General features: G+C 29.6%; 1 protein-coding gene across 5 annotated transcripts; it reads right to left on the reverse strand.

Annotated features, from left to right (window-relative positions):
• Positions 1–7,919: 7,919 nt before the first annotated feature.
• Positions 7,920–15,953, reverse strand: LOC114416866 (probable serine/threonine-protein kinase At1g54610). 5 transcript variants are annotated; one of them, XM_028381906.1, is made up of 9 exons: positions 15,609–15,952; positions 14,822–15,504; positions 13,603–13,887; positions 12,561–12,878; positions 11,190–11,417; positions 10,600–10,700; positions 9,822–9,939; positions 9,008–9,478; positions 7,920–8,440 (listed from the first exon to the last, which is right to left on the reverse strand). In XM_028381906.1, the coding sequence occupies exons 2-9, from the start codon at positions 15,236–15,238 to the stop codon at positions 8,243–8,245; spliced, it is 2,136 nt and encodes a 711-aa protein (XP_028237707.1). In that variant the 5' UTR covers positions 15,239–15,504; positions 15,609–15,952; the 3' UTR covers positions 7,920–8,242. The 5 variants fall into 5 exon arrangements, with proteins under 5 accessions (XP_028237707.1, XP_028237709.1, XP_028237710.1 ...); XM_028381908.1 differs by having other exon boundaries at positions 9,008–9,475; positions 14,822–15,953; XM_028381909.1 differs by having other exon boundaries at positions 9,008–9,475; positions 9,822–9,936; positions 14,822–15,952.
• Positions 15,954–19,272: the final 3,319 nt, after the last annotated feature.

Consider the following 19,272-nt stretch of genomic DNA (forward strand, 5'->3'; position numbering starts at 1 on the left):
TATGGCCAGATTAAGATTTGTTTCGTTAGTCAAAAAGCTAGTTCATGCCTCATTGCTTCAATTCTGAAATTATAGAGGTTTTTTTTTTTGAACATTGACTTTGGGTTCTTGCAAATATTTGTGGACAAAATGTTAGTTAATAATGCCTGGAAAGAGAGTAAAAAAAGATATAAAATATTTGGTGTGAAAATGGTTCAATTCTGTAATTGCTTTCAAAGACGGTTAATAGAAAACAAACATCTTTGAATGTTGATTCTGACACAGCAATCAATGTTGAAGCAGACAAAGCAAACAAAGACGATTATTAGCTAATAACCGTCTTTGAATGTCGATTCTGACACAACAATCAAAGACGATTATTAACTAATAACCGTCTTTGAATGTCGATGCAGACACAGTAATCAAAGACGATTATTACAAGTAACCGTCTTTGAATGGTTCTAACTTTCAAAGACAGTTATTTAAAGAACCATCGTAAAAGGCAATCTGGTTTTAACGACACTTGATAACAGTCGTTAAAAGCACTTATTAACCGTCGTAAAAGACCATTTTTCTAGTAGTGACAATTCTCTAAAGTTGCACCATCGCAATTCTTATAGAGATACTTGTTAGAAGAAATGATAATTGGTAAAAGTTTAGTGCCTCAAAGATCTGTGCTAGAAAATTAGCATCTATGAGGAAGTTGATAAAATCAAAGACACTTAAAAATTGGCTTTTATGCTCTTGATGCACTTACATCATGCTTTTTGTGATTTTAGGTGATTCACAAGTAATAAATTAAAAAGTAAGAGCCTAGCATCGTTCTGCATGATCAAAGGTGATTCACAAGTTTCGAAACATAATCTTATTTTTGAAAGGCAAAACAAAAAACCATTTTATTGAAAAAGAGAAGAATACCAGTTTTAACATAAGGTCTGATAAAACTAGTCAAATTAATTACAAATTACAAAAGAAATCCAGAAAATCCTGAAACTGCAGAAAATGATTCATTGGCTCTTTTTAGTTTTCTTTTTATTTCCTAAAATTACAAAGAAAATAAAAATAATAGATAATAATCCTAATTAAAGTTTAGAAAATTAAAAAAAAAAACATCTTCCACTCTAAAATTTGTAAAATTCATTTATTTGAGGGCAAAATTAATTAGTTAACTTTTATAACGACTACCTCAAAATCTCCTAAAAATGATAGGAAAAATTGAAAATTAAATAATCTAGGGATTATTAATAAATATATATCCTTATCATAGAAGCTAAACATCCTTAACCATGATGAAATGGTAAGTTCATAAAGAGAATTCTTATATTTTTTATAAAATTACAAATTACTTTACTTTGGGATCACTATTAAATTTACAATTAAGATCGTCGGAACGGAAGATCGACCAATGAAGCTACATCACTGTTAGATTTTCTTTTCTTCTGTGAGAAAGTTTGAGACTATGCAGATACATAAACAAACTAAATCACTTTGTTTTGATATTTAACTACTTATGTCAATCTCTTGAATAAAACCAAGACACCGAACCTACGCTGCCAGCTTTTACAGAAATCACTTACTCAACCACTATAAAAAGTCTATGGTGAGTACGGTTAATTAAGTCTCAAATCTTGTACGTGCTAATTCTATAATAGTATCTAAATATATACTCCCTTCCTTTGTATCTTTTTATAATTTATAAGATCTTTTTTATTAATTTATATGAAAAAATAGTTTATTTAATTAATAATATTAAATTTATTAATAATTTATAATTTTTTAAAAAAATTATCCTTCATTTTTCACTTAAAAATTATCCTTATTTTTTTCAATTATTTGATTATTGATGGACTTCCTGTGAAGCTTTAGGTTTTACTATCCTCTCATTCTCTCTCTTGGATTTTCCTTTATACTTCATACTGATTGTTTGCTTATGTTCTTGTTAAGTTGAAATCCAAAGGCATATAGAAAGTTGCCATGTATTCTAAGAGTATTGTAATGTTAGTTATATTTTGCGTGATTTTAATAGTTAGTTTTAGGTGTTGGTAGTTTTCTTATAACACAAACAAACTATTTTAGCTGATTAAAACTTGTTATTAGTAGGAGATTCTTTGGTTTGACACAAGTGGAGGAGGATTCAAATATTTTGTTTTTTGGGACAAAAAATAGTCTAATATTTTCTCTAACCAAAAATTATATAAGCTTTATTAAAAATGATAATAAAAAATTAAAAATAGTAAAATTTAAAAGGATAAGTAGGTGAAATTAATATCAATTTATTATTTTTTTTATCTTTTACCGTTATTCATATTCATCTTATTAAAAAACTTATCTTATGGGAATAATATCTATTTTTTTAGCTTCCAAAGGAGCTTCTTTTGGGACAAATTGTTTACAGAAAAATGGCTAGCTACTTGTTCCTACGCTGTTTTCCCAATTTCTTCTATTGTTTAATGAAAGTTACATGATTTGAATTGATTCTTTGTTCATTAAAATACTTAGCTAACCAACTTTGGCGGTGCACTAAGTAGTGTATCTATATCTATCCATAGTACATCTTTTACTTATTTATTACTATCATCTTTCCTTATAATTAACACCTTAATTACTTTCAATATCAAGGGAAAAACTGATTTTCTTTTCTAATGAAAAGGATGCAGGAGCATTCCTTATGCAATTGTTGTTTTATGTGCCTTTTTGTAGTAGTGCAACCGACAATTGTCATGTATAAAAAAAAATGACTTTTCAATTTGGTATCTGAACTTAAAAATTTGTTGGCATTTTAGTTTCCAAACTTAAGCATTTACTAACTTTTTTATCCTTAAAGATATTTTTGAGTTTTTAATTAAGTGTTATATTATATATAAATTATTAGCATAGTGATAATAAATTATATTTGTTTATAGTTATAACAATTATTTATAATGATAAAAATTAAATAAAAAAAGTAATTATGAAGTACAGAAATCACAAATATTATATTTTATATTTGAAATCACTATTAATTTATTTATTATATTTTATTATGTTAAAATTATAACAAATAATATCATAACAGTGACAAACAACGATATAACTGAATTGAAAATAAATAAACATATATTAAATTAATTTTTCATAAGAATCAAATTAAAAATGTGTATTATGTAAATATATAGATACTAACAAATAATTTATTTTAAAAGTCGGTATATTTATTTAATTAAGGAGAAAATTAAAAAATGAATAGATATAAAATGGATAATTTTATTCGACCAAAATTTAAAATGAAATTAGATATTTTCGGTTTTTTACATTTTATTGTATTTTCTTTTATTTTGTATAGTCCAACATGATTAATATAATGAGTGAACTATATTTTATACTCAATTTTATAGGTCATATATATTGTATATTCTAACATGATAGGTGACAATTACCTTCTATTATAATGGGTGAAGTGTATTTTATACTCAATTTTGTAGGTTGTATATTTTTAAGTTATAAGGGTCTTATTTTCTCTAATACTCAATCGTTTGAACAATGATGTGAAAACTATAAAAGAGTATGTAAGAAAATGGTTCTAATATTTTTAGTTTTCATGTCCTCTTATACTCAATCCTTATAATGGTTTAAGTTTTTTTAAGTGTCTTTTCGTCATTAACATTGTTTCATAAAATAGATTAATTTATTAATCAAACATTCTACATATTAATAGCATATAAGACAATAATTTAATTTGGGTAAAATATCTTATTTGGAACCTTTTAGAATCTTGGTAGTAATGTCCTACATTTAACACTTACTATTGTGATATAATCACTCATAAATTAGTTTCACATTAGCAGTATAATTTAAATGAGAGCATTGCAAAAAGAATAAAAGTGAGAGAATATGATAATACTTCTGTTAATAATTTCATGCAACATGAGACTTAATTGAAAATCTAAAAGTGCTTTCGGGGACTAAAATGATAGTATGTGTTAAGTTCAGGGACCAAAATATTAATAAGTTATTAAGTTTAAGGACTAAAATAGCAATAAGTTGCTAAATTCAAAGACTAAATTAAAAAGTCAATTTTTTGCACCTAGATAACACATGATAATTATGTGAAGAACACATAACAATAGTTAAGTGTCACATCATTGTCAAGAGTATCACGTAAACACAACAATTTGAATTAACACAAAACTAACAATAAAATTAAGTTATTACATTTTTGTACAAATTTGAAGACAAAATTTTCAATTTTCTTTTTTTTTTTTTAGGGATCTAAATTAAATGTGGATGCCTAAGTACCAAAATGGTATTTAGCCAAATATAAATGTAAACATGCGGACCCATTTGTCCATTTGGTATAACTATGAATAGTAAGATAAAAGTATGGTAGTAAATTAGTAATTGTAATTTTTTTATCATGAATTAGTAATTGTACTTGATTGCACAAGCCTTGAAAAACTTTAATATTATTCATTATTTGGTGCAGCGCTGTTTAAGGTTGTATATTTTTTTAACCATGATGAGAAGTATTTATCAGTTATCGATTGAAGGTCAATTTTTGTTAGAAAATTTAATTAATAATATAGTATAATTTTTCTTTTTAATCATATTTTGTTTCTTTATAAAGTTCAAACCTTCGCTTAAAAAGATGAAATTCAGTTTTTACTCGTATCAATAACTTTTTGATTAAAATTTTGTATGGTATAAGATAAGAATTTAAATTTAAATATATTCACACCATAAAAGGTTTTCCGCTTGTACTATGATGAAATATGGTCATATATGTTTAATTTATTAGTTTATATTTTTTTGCTACAATTTATTAGTTTATATGATAATTATCTTTAAAATATATATTTAACATAACTTTTTTAATTGTAATTTATATTTTATTACACTGACAGTATATTAAAATTAAACTCATAAGATAATAATTGACCAATTTGTTTAAATTTTAAAAAAATAAAAGAAAATATTTTTTTTAATTTATATATTTAAGCAGACAAAATTTTCTTAAATTTTTTTTTCTACTTTAAGGAATGTTAGCGATAATCTTTCTAACACTCATAGGAATATTCTCTATGCAATTGATTGAAGATCACAAATTTTGGTGGATCACACATCCAAATCGGGAAAAAAATCATTAAATTTATTTTGACTCAATCAACCTTATTTACTATAAACCTTTTTTTAGAAAAATAATTTAGTATGATTTTTTTTAAAAAAACTATATATAATCACATCATTTTGGCAAAATTTATTTGTAAAAATAAAAACTATGTTAGTTTCAGTCCTTAAAATTCATTAAAGTTTTTATTGATTACACTTTTTTTTGTATATTTCTTGTAAATAAACATTTTCATTCCTAATAAAAATCTCTGTTTTTATTTAATTCTAAAGACTTGTGTTAAAAAAAACCCAATAAAAATATGTTGACTCAATCATGAAATAACCCAATCATATGAAATAACCTGATATTGTTCGTCAAGAGGGGTTTAGCTTACATAATCAAGACCGTAAAATATTAAGTAAGCATTGACAAGTTATAGATTTTTTTTTCGGTTATTCACAAGTTATATAGATAATTTCATTATAAACTCAGGTTATGCATCATTTCATTATAAAGTATAATTCATGTTGATGGTCTTCCATGATATTACATGAGAACAAACCTTTACCGGAGGGTGTTGTTAGGTGCACCCAGCACTTAAGGTGAAATGACGAAAATATCCTTGATCCGTAAGTCATTTAAGTTGATTTGTGTAAAAGAAAGAGTATATTGATAAAGATATTTTTTCCAAAATCAAAAGAGCGAATAGGTTGAAAAAAAATAAAGGATTCCTAACTAGCTTGTTATCCTAGAACAAAAATTAGGTGGAAAAGCGATTAGAGAGAGTCCGTTGATGATTTTTACTTGTTTTGTAGGTATATATACATATACCTATAATTCCCTGTTTTGATCATATCGCACTATGTATCATTTGATAATCCAATGAATCTCTGATCCTTTGTTTGACTAAATAGACTTTTTTAATTTTAAATGGAGGAATCTCAAGCATATTTAGAACTCCATAGATCTACGGACCAAGTTGATCCGTATCAACCTTACGAATCAACTTGATCCGTATGATTTACGGACCATCCTCACACACACCCATCACAAATGCGAAAAAAACATAGGGGCAGTTTTGGTATTTTAATAAAATGTTGGGTGCACCTAACAACACCCTTTATCTGAACTTTTCCAAACCCAAACCAACCATAATTACCTGACCCAATCCATCCTAATCAAATTCAAGCAGCTTAAGTGTGGGCAACACTTCTTTTTTCTTTTCACACCCCTTTTACGTTTTTTTTTCATCCAAAAATACCATTCTCGAAAACTAATTTCTAGAATAATTGAAAATACTTAGATGTACATCACGGAAACTAATTTTCAAAAGTATAAAAAGTTTAGGAAAGAATGTTAAGTTTTTCTACTTTCGATCAAACATAACCAAAGTCTCTACTATATTTTCATATTGATAAATTTTGTCATCTAACTTAAAAAAAAAAAAAAACATGTAAATCTAATCCTTAACTCTAAAAACATGACAAATTCTTAGGAAAAAAAAAAGAGATTCAATAAACTTTTTTTTATAAATATAAAAAATATAAGATTTTTTCACCATGTTTTGAAAATATAAAAATCAAAAACACATTTTTGGGTTTTTATATTAAAATTTTGAAAACTAAATGTCAAAAAATATTAAATTTTCAACTGGAGCGGACAATAAAAAATAAAAAATAAAAATATTGGGGGGCATTGCACAATGCACATTGTGTGCGTACATAATAGGCAATACCTTATACCGGAAGTGGGAAAGCTTTTACCTATACCGTATTTGTAAGGTTTTGCGAAGTTATATTCTATTTTTTTTGTTTTCCTTTACATGCAGCTGACATTTTTATTTTATTCTAGCTTGCAGGTGACATGACGTATTTTTAGAAAGGGTAAAAATATTAATACTTCTGAAATTTAGTTTCACAAGTGTTAATATTTTCATAGTTCTGAAAATTAATTTCCGTAATTCCAGTAAATAAATTTTGACGCATTTACTTATTTTCAGAACAAAGTTCCGGTAACTAATTTCCAAGAAAAATATTTTTGAAAAAAAAAAGCAGCAAAAATTCTGAGAATTTATTTTTATTATTTTTGCCCCAAACCCACGCAACCCAACCCAACCCATAATAGTCATGCAGTTAAAGAATGTAAAGACTAGTTTATACAAAAAGCAGAACAAACAGATACTAAACAATATTTATGGAACAGGTTATGATAAATTTATATTTGTTTCAAACCTGACTCAACTAAGATGCAATAATATATGAACAAGATTGAATCAACCTAATTTATTGAAATAATATACTAATCTTAATTTTAAGTAGAATTATATTGTAAAATATATATTTCAAGATAAATAACATCAATATAAATATATCATGATATATAAAATATTATCTATTATGTCAATTTTATTAATAATATATACTTGTTAAAAAAATATACTTTCCAAGGGAAAAAAATACACAGAACACCAAATTAAATTTAAGACACGATATAACTCAACTCTTCAACATACATTTGATCTAATTTCTGAAACTTGAACCTATCAAATTAACTTCGAACTAAAGCAGATTAGTGAATAAAATGGATCCGAAACACGCATTAGAAACACAGCCATGTTGAAAATAACTTCTAAAACTTAAACCTATCAAAATTGACTTCGAACTAAACCACAATTATGAACAGAGAGGTTCAACCATGTTGAATATAATTTCTAAAACTTGAACCTATCAAAATTAACTTTGAACTAAACCAAATGAGTGGACAGAATGGATCAGAAACACACGTTAAGATACACAACCACACAATATGATAGCTCAGTACGGAAGCAATGAAGCCAATGATGCATCAGATAGAATGAGAGAAGACACAGAACAAAGCATATACTCAGGCATCTTCCGAGTGAATATTATTAACTCTCATGACACAATTGTTCCCCAGATTTCTAACAGCTTAAGGCTGATAAGATTTACAAGAATGGGCTTATGCCAGAAATTACAGCGGTAAGTAGAAAGAAAATATGTGATAAATTTTAAGGGAGAGCTTTTCTAAGCTATAGAGTTACCTAACACGGCCACCAGGGCATTTTGCAAAGGATACTTTCTCCCTATACAGGCCCCCCATTAAAAAAGAATTAAAGATCCTTTATGATGCCTTGTTGCATCTCAACAACTCTACAAATCAACGGCCTGAAACAAATAATGAATTGGTTATCTGGTTCCCTTCAGCTTGGAGCCTTCTCATTTTTGCCTTATCCAAACGTGCCCGTCTAACCGCCTCTTGAATTTGGCAGTCATGGTCTTTCAACACCTGATCCATGTTGCTTGATGTTAATGGACCAGAGTAATGAATTTTATGACCCTTTGATCCATAACCAACCTGCACCATTGTGTGGGGAAGAAAAAATGAGCACAAGAAATATACAAGACCTAATTAAGCTAATTGTACTTTCAGATCCTCTTTGTAGAACGATAATGATATGCCAGTAGTGAATGCCATGAGATCAACCTAGAAATATATAGAAAATAATATACAAAAACAAATTATACAGCTCAACAACAATAACAAAAGCCTTAATCTACTAGGTGAGATCCGCTACGTGGATAGCATGATGGAACAAATAGAATTATACAGTCTAAGCATATGTTTGAATTATCACGCAGATTTATACCACATATATGTGATTTAGTTTACTAAAAGCATATTTAGTTTGTTTAATCAAATGTGATTATGTTACTAAAAGCAGATTTGACTAATCTAGGCCTTTTGGTTGAAAATTTTATACTAAATTTTACTATAAACATACATTTGAGATAAAAGTTCTCAAACATAAATCACTTCACTTCAAATTCAATTTTAAGCAAAATCAAATTCATCCAAAATTAAGTTCACCTAAACATACACAATGACAGAACAGATAAGGGTAGAAATCATCAAACTACTTACAAGAACAAGGTCTTTGTTGCTGCTTCTCCCTTCTTCCTTTTGGGAAGTGCCTACTTGGCCCGGTACATGATGCCTTTGATCCTGTTTTATCAACAATTCAGAGATGTCCTTGAATGATCCTGGGAACCTGTTCATCAATTTTGATGCCTCCATTTGTGACGATCCAGATCTTTCTCTGCGATCATCTGACAACATACTCCTAGCTGCAACTAAGCCTGAGATTGTTGATAGATCGCCCCCGACTGAAATCTTTGGAGCATCATCCTGGTTCTTCCCAGCTTTACCCCATGCAGTTCGGTGAGCCAGCGGACCCGAATGGGAGGCTCTTTTATGCTGCGGTACCTGAGGTTCTATACCTACTTCTACAGCTTGTGACGGTCTGGGGGGATCGATGGGAAATCCAGAAGCTTCTTCAAGATGAGGATTAAACTTCTCACTTCTGCTTTTTGATTGAGCCTGACTTTGTCTCTTCTGTAACAAAAGGTTATTTAATTTAAGGTTTTGACAAAAAGAAAAGTGTTATAACAAAAAAGAAAAGAGTAAAACACTAACCACACAAGATGCAAATATGACATTTCAAAAGGGAAACTGAAATAAGATTCAATAATTCAACCTTCAACCAACCTTTTTTATTTTATTTTAGCTCTGAAGCTTAACTACTAAGACACCATGCAGATATTTATTGTTGGAATATAAACAAGAGTTAATCCAAAAGCATATTCATGCATTGACAAGATCAGTAGGAACAGCAAACAGGAAACAGTAAATACAGAAGGTCAGTACCTGCATAACAGTAAATACAGAAGGTCAGTACCTGCATTGACAGTGGCAGTTCAGCATTGGCATCAGGTGCAGGAACAGCTCGAGATTCTCTTGCCCCTCTTCTTTCAAGATCATGTCTCTGGCCCTTGCTTCCTGTTGCACCCTGCCTGCTAACATCAGAAAACCAAAAACAAGATTTAACAGTTAACTTATGAGCTAGTAGTCAAAGAGTACAACACCATATAAGAATACTCCAGTAGGATTAAAAAGTACGATTAACAAGAAATCAATCAATCATCAGTCTAATCAGAAAAATAGATAAATTTCATGTTGATTTACTGAATGATTACACACCTGTATCATGAGTGATATGGAACATCATCCTCTGCTCAATACTGTATTAGGCTAGCCATTCTATATGTCATGATTGACAAAACAGTTTCTAAGAAGAATATGGACATGGCTTCTCATAAGTATTGGGAACAACTCTTGTTCTTTGAACTTTTTGGGGTAGTGGCAGGTTATAACTTATAAGTGGAAGATTTATTCTAAATTTCTAATGATTAAATTCAGACAATAATGTTCCTCTTTTCCCAGTTGATAACAGTTAATAAAAAAAACATGAAGCCATTACATTATGAAAAGAATAAAAAGCAATCTTGACATAGATGCAACAAGAGTAATTGCAAAATTTAATTAGAAGATTAAAGATCTTTGAAAGTTGAAAAAACAAACCTGCAGAGGCACCCTTCAGAACTGAATATTGCTAACACACAAGGCAACAACCAAACTTACACGACAAACATCCACACTAAAACTGAAAAACACACCTTCTTGCTTGTTCATCCCGAAGTTTGGCATCAAATTCTTTGCTAGGAGGATACTTTGGCAAACTTGAAGGATCACAAGGTAGAGGCTTTGTTGTAAAGAACTAAATAGCAAGCAAACCAAAAGGAGACAGTCATGACATGCATATTGAAGTATCAGCAACAATAGTTTACATCCAAAATAAAATAGAAATTAAAGCAACAATGCAGTTGAGTAAGAGATAATGAATAAATACACACGAATATGCGATAACATATCAGGATATATAAGTGAGGACTTGCAATAATAGTAACAATAAGAATTTTCTACTATATTACATTCTTGGAGGCAATACAGGTTAGGACTTGCAATAATAGCAACAATAAAGAGACAACAAAGGAGCATCAATTTGATTAAAGCAAAAGGAAAACATGCACAAAAATGACAAAAAATTCCAAGGTTGTCATATTTTGGAGAATACACAACCTAAGTTTGAAATATAATTTAAACCAACTCTTTTTACCAACATGAGCATCCACTCTTCGTTATGTGTACTGATTGATATTATAAAATGTACTCAAGTAGTCTGAAAAATTCATCATGAATTTCATACCTCACTCTTCAAAGCAGATGCTGCAGTTCCACGATCAGCAGGATCTATGGACAAAAGAGTCTCCATGAGTGCTAAAGCAGGTGCAGCGAAATCCTTGAATGTGTCAGCAACACAACGCCTATAGGGTTGTTGGGGCTTAAATATTGTTGCATGTGGCAACTTTGATTTTCTCCAATAATCCTCAGAAGGTGAACCACACAGTTTAAAAATTTTATGTAACTGCTCCACCTAGAAGACAGAACAGTACCTTTTAATCATCTTATTAATCTAAGTATACTACTAGACTACTGATGCACAAAACCATACAAAGGAACATCAATCGGAAATTGTACAGACATAATATTTATCAGTTTTAATAGGCACTACTGATATCCCCTTGTCAACACATCCTAACTAAAGCTAAATAACTGTTCGAAAGCCACCACACATAATACACAAGTATATTCTAGAATTTCTTATGCTACTTATGAAGAGCAAAAGTACTAACAGTATATTGCAGACATTTAACAAATGATTTATGATGGAACATTAATATTAGTATAATATGGTTTATCTATAGACATGATTTAGCATAGAATTATGGCTTTGTTAGCTTCATGTAACGGACCCCACATAAGAGAAAGGCTTGCTTGGTTGTTGGTGGTGTACTTGTTCATAGGAATGACAACGGGTAGGGTCGGGCATGGATAGGGGTTACCCGCCCATTAGAGAAAACCCGTGTTCGTTACCCACTAGGTATCCATTTGAAAAATACCCACGGATTTTTTATACCCACGGATTTTTTTTATACCCACGGATATCCATGGATACCCATGAATACTTAAAATTTAAAAAATGTGATTTTCAACATCAAGTAAAACTAGTGAATTAAAAGCCAAAAGCAAAAAAGAAACATTAAAACAATAGAATTAAACATGAAATAAGTATATCTTATGCATAAATAAACATAAATCCCAAATACAAATAAAATTACAATATCTCAAAGCATAAGTTCAACAAATAAATTGAAAATACATTACATATATATATATATATATATATATATATATATATATATATAAAGATACTTTATAACTTCACAGGTAGCAGGTATCCATGGGTAGGGTATTATGATACCCGTACCGGTGGGTAATACCCATTTAAAGTATCCACCATTTACCCATGGCAGATTTTATCTGTGGATACGGATTTTTTTGCCATCCCTACTTGTTCAAAAGCCACCACACATAAAAGTTCAAACACATGTATAATCTAAAATTTCTCACCCCACTTACAAAGAACAACTATTCATAGTGCACTGTAGACATATAATAGATTAAAAAGGAAATACATTAATGCCACATTTTAACAGAAACATTTAAGTTCATATACCTCAGTTCTTCCAGGCATTATAGGTTTGCCAGCATACAACTCAGCAAGTATACAGCCTGTACTCCATAAATCTACAGCAGTGCCATAGTATGTGGCACCCAGTAAAAGCTCTGGTGGGCGATACCAAAGAGTGACAACTCGGCTTGTCAGAGGCTGTGTTCGATTTGGATCAAAAACACTTGCCAAACCAAAGTCTGCAATCTTCAAGATGCCATTGTTGTCAATCAAAAGGTTCGAACCCTTAATGTCACGGTGCAGCACACCACAGTTGTGGCAGTGTTCAAGTCCTCGTAAAAGTTGCTGCATGTAACATTTTACCTGCCAAGTTCCAATAAGAAATTAATCTCTGCTTAAATTTTGAGGTTGTGCAGTATTTTGTTAACTAGGTTTCTTTTAGAGGAAAATCCCAAACTCTTTCATGTAGTTTCATCCCCTTATTTTAATAGTTTCCTTTTTAAATCCAAAAGTAATTAAACCTCTGATCTTTTTTTTTTTTGTCTTTTTCTAAAGCTATGTATGTCTTTAGGGGAAATCTTACCCTTTCTTGTAGTTTGTTCCTCTTATTTTCAATATATTCATTTTCAATCCAAAAAATAAAAAGGAAAGGTTTAATTACTCATTTAGTACCTATAGAAACAAAAACATACCCTTTTAGTCCCCATCCTTGAAAACATCTCCTTTTAGTCCTCACCATAGGGGCTAAAAGGGATTAAAATGATGTGTAGAGACTGAAAGGGAATAAAAATGGAATGTGTAGGGACTAAAAGGGGATGTTTTTAAGTATAGGGACTAAAAGAGAAAGTTTCTATAACTATAGGGGTCAAATGAGTAATTAAACAAAAAGGAGATAAAGCGCAACGACAATCACAATGAGTGTCTTCAACTATTAGCTTAAAAGTACAAAATGGGAAACTTTATTTTATCGAATATCACATTACACAGATATAAGTAGCCATGAGATTCTTCTTGGAATATGCTATAAGCTACATTTATTGTAAAATGGCAGGGAAGAAGTAGAAAATAAAGAAGCTTTAAAAATTACCTGTGCTTCAGTAAACTTCAGTTTAGGATGTGATGCAAGCCCAGCCAAATCATGCTCCATGTATTCAAAAACTAGGTATAAGCTGCAAGACATCCTTGATGTGACAAGACCTTCCAGTTTTATGACATTTGGATGATCAAGCCTACGTAGAATGTGAATTTCCCTTGCCATGAAGCGAACACTCTCTGGCTCAAGATTATCAAACCTCACTTTTTTCAAAGCAACAATTTTCTTTTGCTCAAGATCACGAGCCCTATAAACATTACTATAAGTTCCCTGTCCAATCTGAAAAATAAGCAGGAAAAATTTTAGCATTCAAGGAAAACTAAAGCATGCTGAAGATAATATCATCATTTAATTGAGATCCAAGACAAAAAAAAAAAAAAAAAGATATCTATAAATCTAGAAACTACAAGTAAACATGTCCAGCTTTACCTCAATGTTTTGTTATATACATCAGAGGGTAAAATCAATAATATTAATATGCAAACAGAAAAAGAATTGTAGTAGGTCCAAATTCAAAGTAACTTGATCCTGGCCATGTTGAAGAAAAAAAAAGAAAAAAATGAAGCATAACATGACTAGCATCTTTAATACAATAATTGATAAGAATCAAGAATTTTGTAAGAAATGTTATATAGTAGGATTATAATATTCAAATATCAGTTTAAAAGTGATAGGATGTGCATAATGCATTGGTGAGGGTTATAATCAAACAATGACAGCTAACCACATTGGTTTAAGAAGGAACCAAAAAGAGAGAGTTCTGAATACCTTACACAGAGTTTATCAATCAAGAGTTATTATTAGTAGTGAAATAAGTTACAAAGGCTCATAAGCTACCAAAGCAGTTCACAGAAAAAAGCAATTTTGGTCTATTAGGCAGAAGAACATAGATACAATGATATATATTAGGTAAGCCCCACCACCAAGGCAACTATTATACTCATAACCAAAGAAGGTAGTGGAGAAGTTGGTAACTCGTTTTCCTAATTGCCATCCCTGGCTTAAAGTATATTTTGGAAACATAGATAATCAAAGAAAAAAGAGAGGTGAAAAAAAAAATTTAACACTTAAACAGATAAAGAAAACCAATTTGAAAATTCAACACTTGAATCAATATTCTAGCAGCAACTGTAAAACTAAAACCTGAATATCTGCATCTAACCAAAGCTATGTCAAAATTCCACAATGCAACCAGATCAAGAAAGAAACATACTTTATCCAACTTCTCGAACGAATCGGCACGGCGCGGCAACCATCCCTTGATAGCCTCTCCAGCCACTGCTGCCAGCCAGGATGGCCATCCAGCTGCAACCTGCTCCCCTTCCAAGGCCTTGGGAACACTACCAGCCCCCGGATGTTGTTGAGCAGCAACAACACACTCCATTCTCTCCCTCTTCCTCTCAACATTTTCACTTTGCAACCGCACAGAACCGTTCCCTTGCTTATCAATCAAAGCAGTCCTCACATTATTACCATCATACCTATCTTTCACCCTATATGCATCCTCCCTCCTCAACGAAGCACCCCTCGGCACACAAGAGTCCAACGAAGCCGACTTGGTCGACATACGCTCCCTTGGACTCTCCTTGCTATCCTCAATGGCAGAGGGCTTGCAACAGACACCACCCATTATGCTCAACAAACAACCCCCTTTCACAAACACTAAGTTTCAATCTCAATGTTTCTCAGTCCTCACCCCTTCAATTACATTCCCACAATACTATCTTAGCATCCTCCTCTTCACTTCACTCACCATAGACCACAAACACACGGAGACACACAAATTGTAAAAGTAACAATAATTACAACAGTAACCCAATATTCACAAAACCCCAAATGTGATCTCAGATCACTCCATCCAAAAAAACTCAATAACCTGACCAAACAGTTTACAACCTGAAATTCCACAAACCAAACCTCGGAAATCTTCAAAATAGTAAAAATAAAACAACAAAAAAAACACTTTTTTACTCAGTGGAATGATTTATCCAATGAAATACCAGTTATTTATGAACGGGGAAGCATCAAAGATTCCAAATTTGGAACTAAGAGAGCGTGAAATACTAACTGGAAGGGTGTTCACAAGTTACAAGCTTTTGGGTGGAAGTGAGTTTGCAAAGTTGTGAATGTGGGACCCACCAAAGGGTTTCCCAGGACCCAGAGAGGGAAGAGAGGAAAAACGGTAGCCTTGAAACTCAGCAACAGTGAAACACATGCAAAGGTTGGACAGAGAAGCCATGGATCTAGGGCACCATCACAAGGTGGATTTCTGAGACAGAGAGAGAGAGAGAGAGAGAAACCAGAAGAGAGTATGTTCCGTGATACGAAGAAATATGTAACTAGAATAACATAAATGAAATTCAGATATTCAATTTTTAATGGCAATAATAATGATTTTGTTGTTATTAAATTAAGTTTAAGTAAAAAGATTTTCTTTCTTCTATGAACTACATGTATTTTTCACCACAGAAATAGAATTCTTATTCTTCAACAAGAAATGGTATTTCATTTATGTAAGTGTTCGATGTAAATTTTTATTACTCAATTATTAAGATGAAATTCTTGGAAAATAGAACAGATAACACTTAAAAATATTATATCTAAGTTTTTCCTTCTTTTAAATTTTAATATGTGGTTTTGGATTTAATTTTAAAATTAAGGTGTATGAAATAAAATATATTTAAAAATGTGTTTGCTTCTTAATGTTTGTCTACATTTTAAGGAACTGATATTTCACTTTCAAAGAAGATAGTATATTGTTTCATGATTTAAAAATAATTTTTAGTTGGACATTTAATGTTTAAAAAATCATATTCATCCTTTATTGATTCCAATTGAATTAAGAATGTAATTTAAAGAAATAGAGCTTTTGTATTATTTATTTTCTTATTTATAAAACTTGAATTAAAAAATTTATTTGAGAAAAATAATCTAAAAACACATTAAATTTTATTAATATGAATTAAATTGATAAAAGTAATTTATAGGTTAAAATTTTCTGTTATTTGTTTATTTATTGGGTAAATAACGATTTTTATCCCTGAATGTGTAATTCATTGGTAAATGCATTCATGAAAAATGAAAATATAAAATTTAGTTTCTAAAAGTGTAAAAAATATGACAAATATATTCGGCAGCTAACAGTGATTTTCATCATCTTTTATTGCTATAAACATAACATTACAATAATCACTTAAACATAATTTAAAACAAACATAATAATAAAGATAATATTGATTATTAACCATAATTTGTCTGTCACACTATAAATTATTCAAAATAAACATTGTATTAGTTTACAAAAACAAGCATTGTAACAATGTATCAATCATTATAAATTTTTCTAAATTATAATAATGAGTCACAATCTACTATAAATAAAAGATAAATATATTTCATATTTCACTTATTTGAATATTGACTATTTTATTAACGGTGATAGACAGAAATTAATGTTTGAATATATTTGTCACACTTTTTACATTTTTGGATACTAAATTTTGTATTTTCACGAGGACGCATTTATGAGCAGGTGGGGAGACGAAAAGTAAAGAAAAAATATTATATGACAAATATGTTTCTATGTTGGTAATTAGAGATAGTCACGTTACTAATCATTTGTGACAAAATCGTCATTCTGTGCCATCTAGGCTATGAGACTAAATTTTACATTTTTATCTTTGAGGAACACATAATTTAATAATGATACAAAAATAACTATTTATCCTTATTTTATTGATGAAACCTAACCCTTAGACTTCGTTTAAAATTCAAATTAAATTCATAGTTATTATATTTTGATGTGGTTACTAATTTTTTGAGTTGAATAAAAGGAATTAGAAGATATTTTTTTCCTAATAATTATATTTATTTATCACTAACTAAAAATTTCACTTAAATTGATTCGTTTTCAAAATCAATTTAAATTATTAAATATAATTAAGATTAAGATGTGCAGTATATTGAAATTAATCTTATTTATAAATTTATACTAAAATAAATATTTGTTATTTAAAAGTACAAAAAATAATTTCTTAACTCTAAGATAGTGACCTAAAATGAAAACTAGGAAAGGAAAAGCAGGACCCAACTGCCGTTGGTAGCTTCACTGCACATTTTCAGGTAGCCATTAGGCAAGAGACTGTCCCCGCACCACATTGCACATTACCACTTTCACTGAAAAGAAAGAAAGAAAGAAAGAGAATAATAAAATATTGAAAGAAAATAAATACTAATATATCATCACTGGAGTGAAACCTTGGCCGAATGCAAAATCATTCTTTTAATCTTTTTCTTGACAAGGAACCCCACGCGCTTTGAAGAGTGAATAATTAAAATTTATGCATTATATTAATTTATTATGGAATTTAAGTAAAATATATATCCGAGGAAAAACACATTTTTATTTAAATATAGTTTATTATATACGGTTACATTAAAAAATTTATAATTATTACTTCTAAAAATATATTATAATATTTTTTAATTAATAATAATAATATTTACACTGATAATTATTGAAATAAAAATATAACTCATAAGTTATAAATTATTAATATCATATACATAATTTATCAATATGTCATTAGTTGAAGTAAAAATAAGTCTCAATGTCTTATTTATAATTCAAGTTTATGAATGAAAAACAAAAAACAAATGATTGAAAAAATAAACTGTTCACTCAAAATAGTTACTCAATTTCTTGACAAATAAATTATTGATAAAGTGTATAAATATTTAACACAAAATATAATAACAAAAAATATACACATGTAACACATAAATATAAAGAAAAGAATAAAATATTAAATTAAATTAATAATTATCAATACGTCGTTAATCTAAGTAAAATTTGGTTTAAATTTTTTAAATAAGAATTGAGTTTAGATTTTGTAGATAAAAATAAATAACAGAAATAAGACACTTGACTAAAGTTGTTTGGGGATATTAGTTATAAACAAAAATGATATATTCTAATAATACTGTGAAAAAGATTAAATTAATGAATTAAATCATTAAAATAAACTATCATTGAGCTACGCGTGGAGTCACGTGCTTGGAACGATCGTGCCATTGGTACATTACGTAGGGTCGTTGGCTTTTCAACTGCTTTTATGAGCTAAGTTCGTAAATTTTAGTTGGTGACAGAATTATCATGCAATCACTCATACAATAAAAAGGTAACAGCAAAACTGTTTGGTTCAATAGTATGCCCCGCAGATTCTGTAATAATAATGACTATTGATTCTATGACCCCATCATCAATGGTGCAGATCACCCCATTTGGTCTTTATATCTTTTTTCCTTTTCCTATACATTAAAAAAGATTCATTGATCATTTTGGTCTAACAAATCCCTTGCCACGTCCTTTTCAATTTTTGGTGTCACACATCCGACCTACTTAACTTGTTTCCATTTTCACCTTTTTTCACTTGTTTATTTTCCAAGAACAAACCGTATATATTTGGCTTCTGTAGAAAGAAAAAAAGAAGTTGGAATCTTATTTGAAGGAATGTGCACTATTATAGTATACTATCAATTTACAATCAATAAGAATGTTACCAGATACAATTATTGTTGCGATTATAGTAGTAAGAAATTATGCAAGAGATTTATCTAAGTGATTACAAATTAAGTAGTATGGAAAGATTTGTGATTTGGGTG

Source organism: Glycine soja, chromosome 6, assembly GCF_004193775.1.
Source record: "Glycine soja cultivar W05 chromosome 6, ASM419377v2, whole genome shotgun sequence".
NCBI lineage: Eukaryota > Viridiplantae > Streptophyta > Magnoliopsida > Fabales > Fabaceae > Glycine > Glycine soja.

Coding starts and splice junctions, on each gene's coding strand:
- LOC114416866 (XM_028381906.1), bottom strand. CDS start 15,238: ATGGGTGGTGTCTGTTGCAAGCCCTCTGCCATTGAGGATAGCAAGGAG. Junction 13,888..14,821: donor CGTTCGAGAAGTTGGATAAA/GTATGTTTCTTT, acceptor CTTATTTTTCAG/ATTGGACAGGGAACTTATAG. Junction 9,479..9,821: donor AACTGCCACTGTCAATGCAG/GTACTGACCTTC, acceptor CTTTTGTTACAG/AAGAGACAAAGTCAGGCTCA.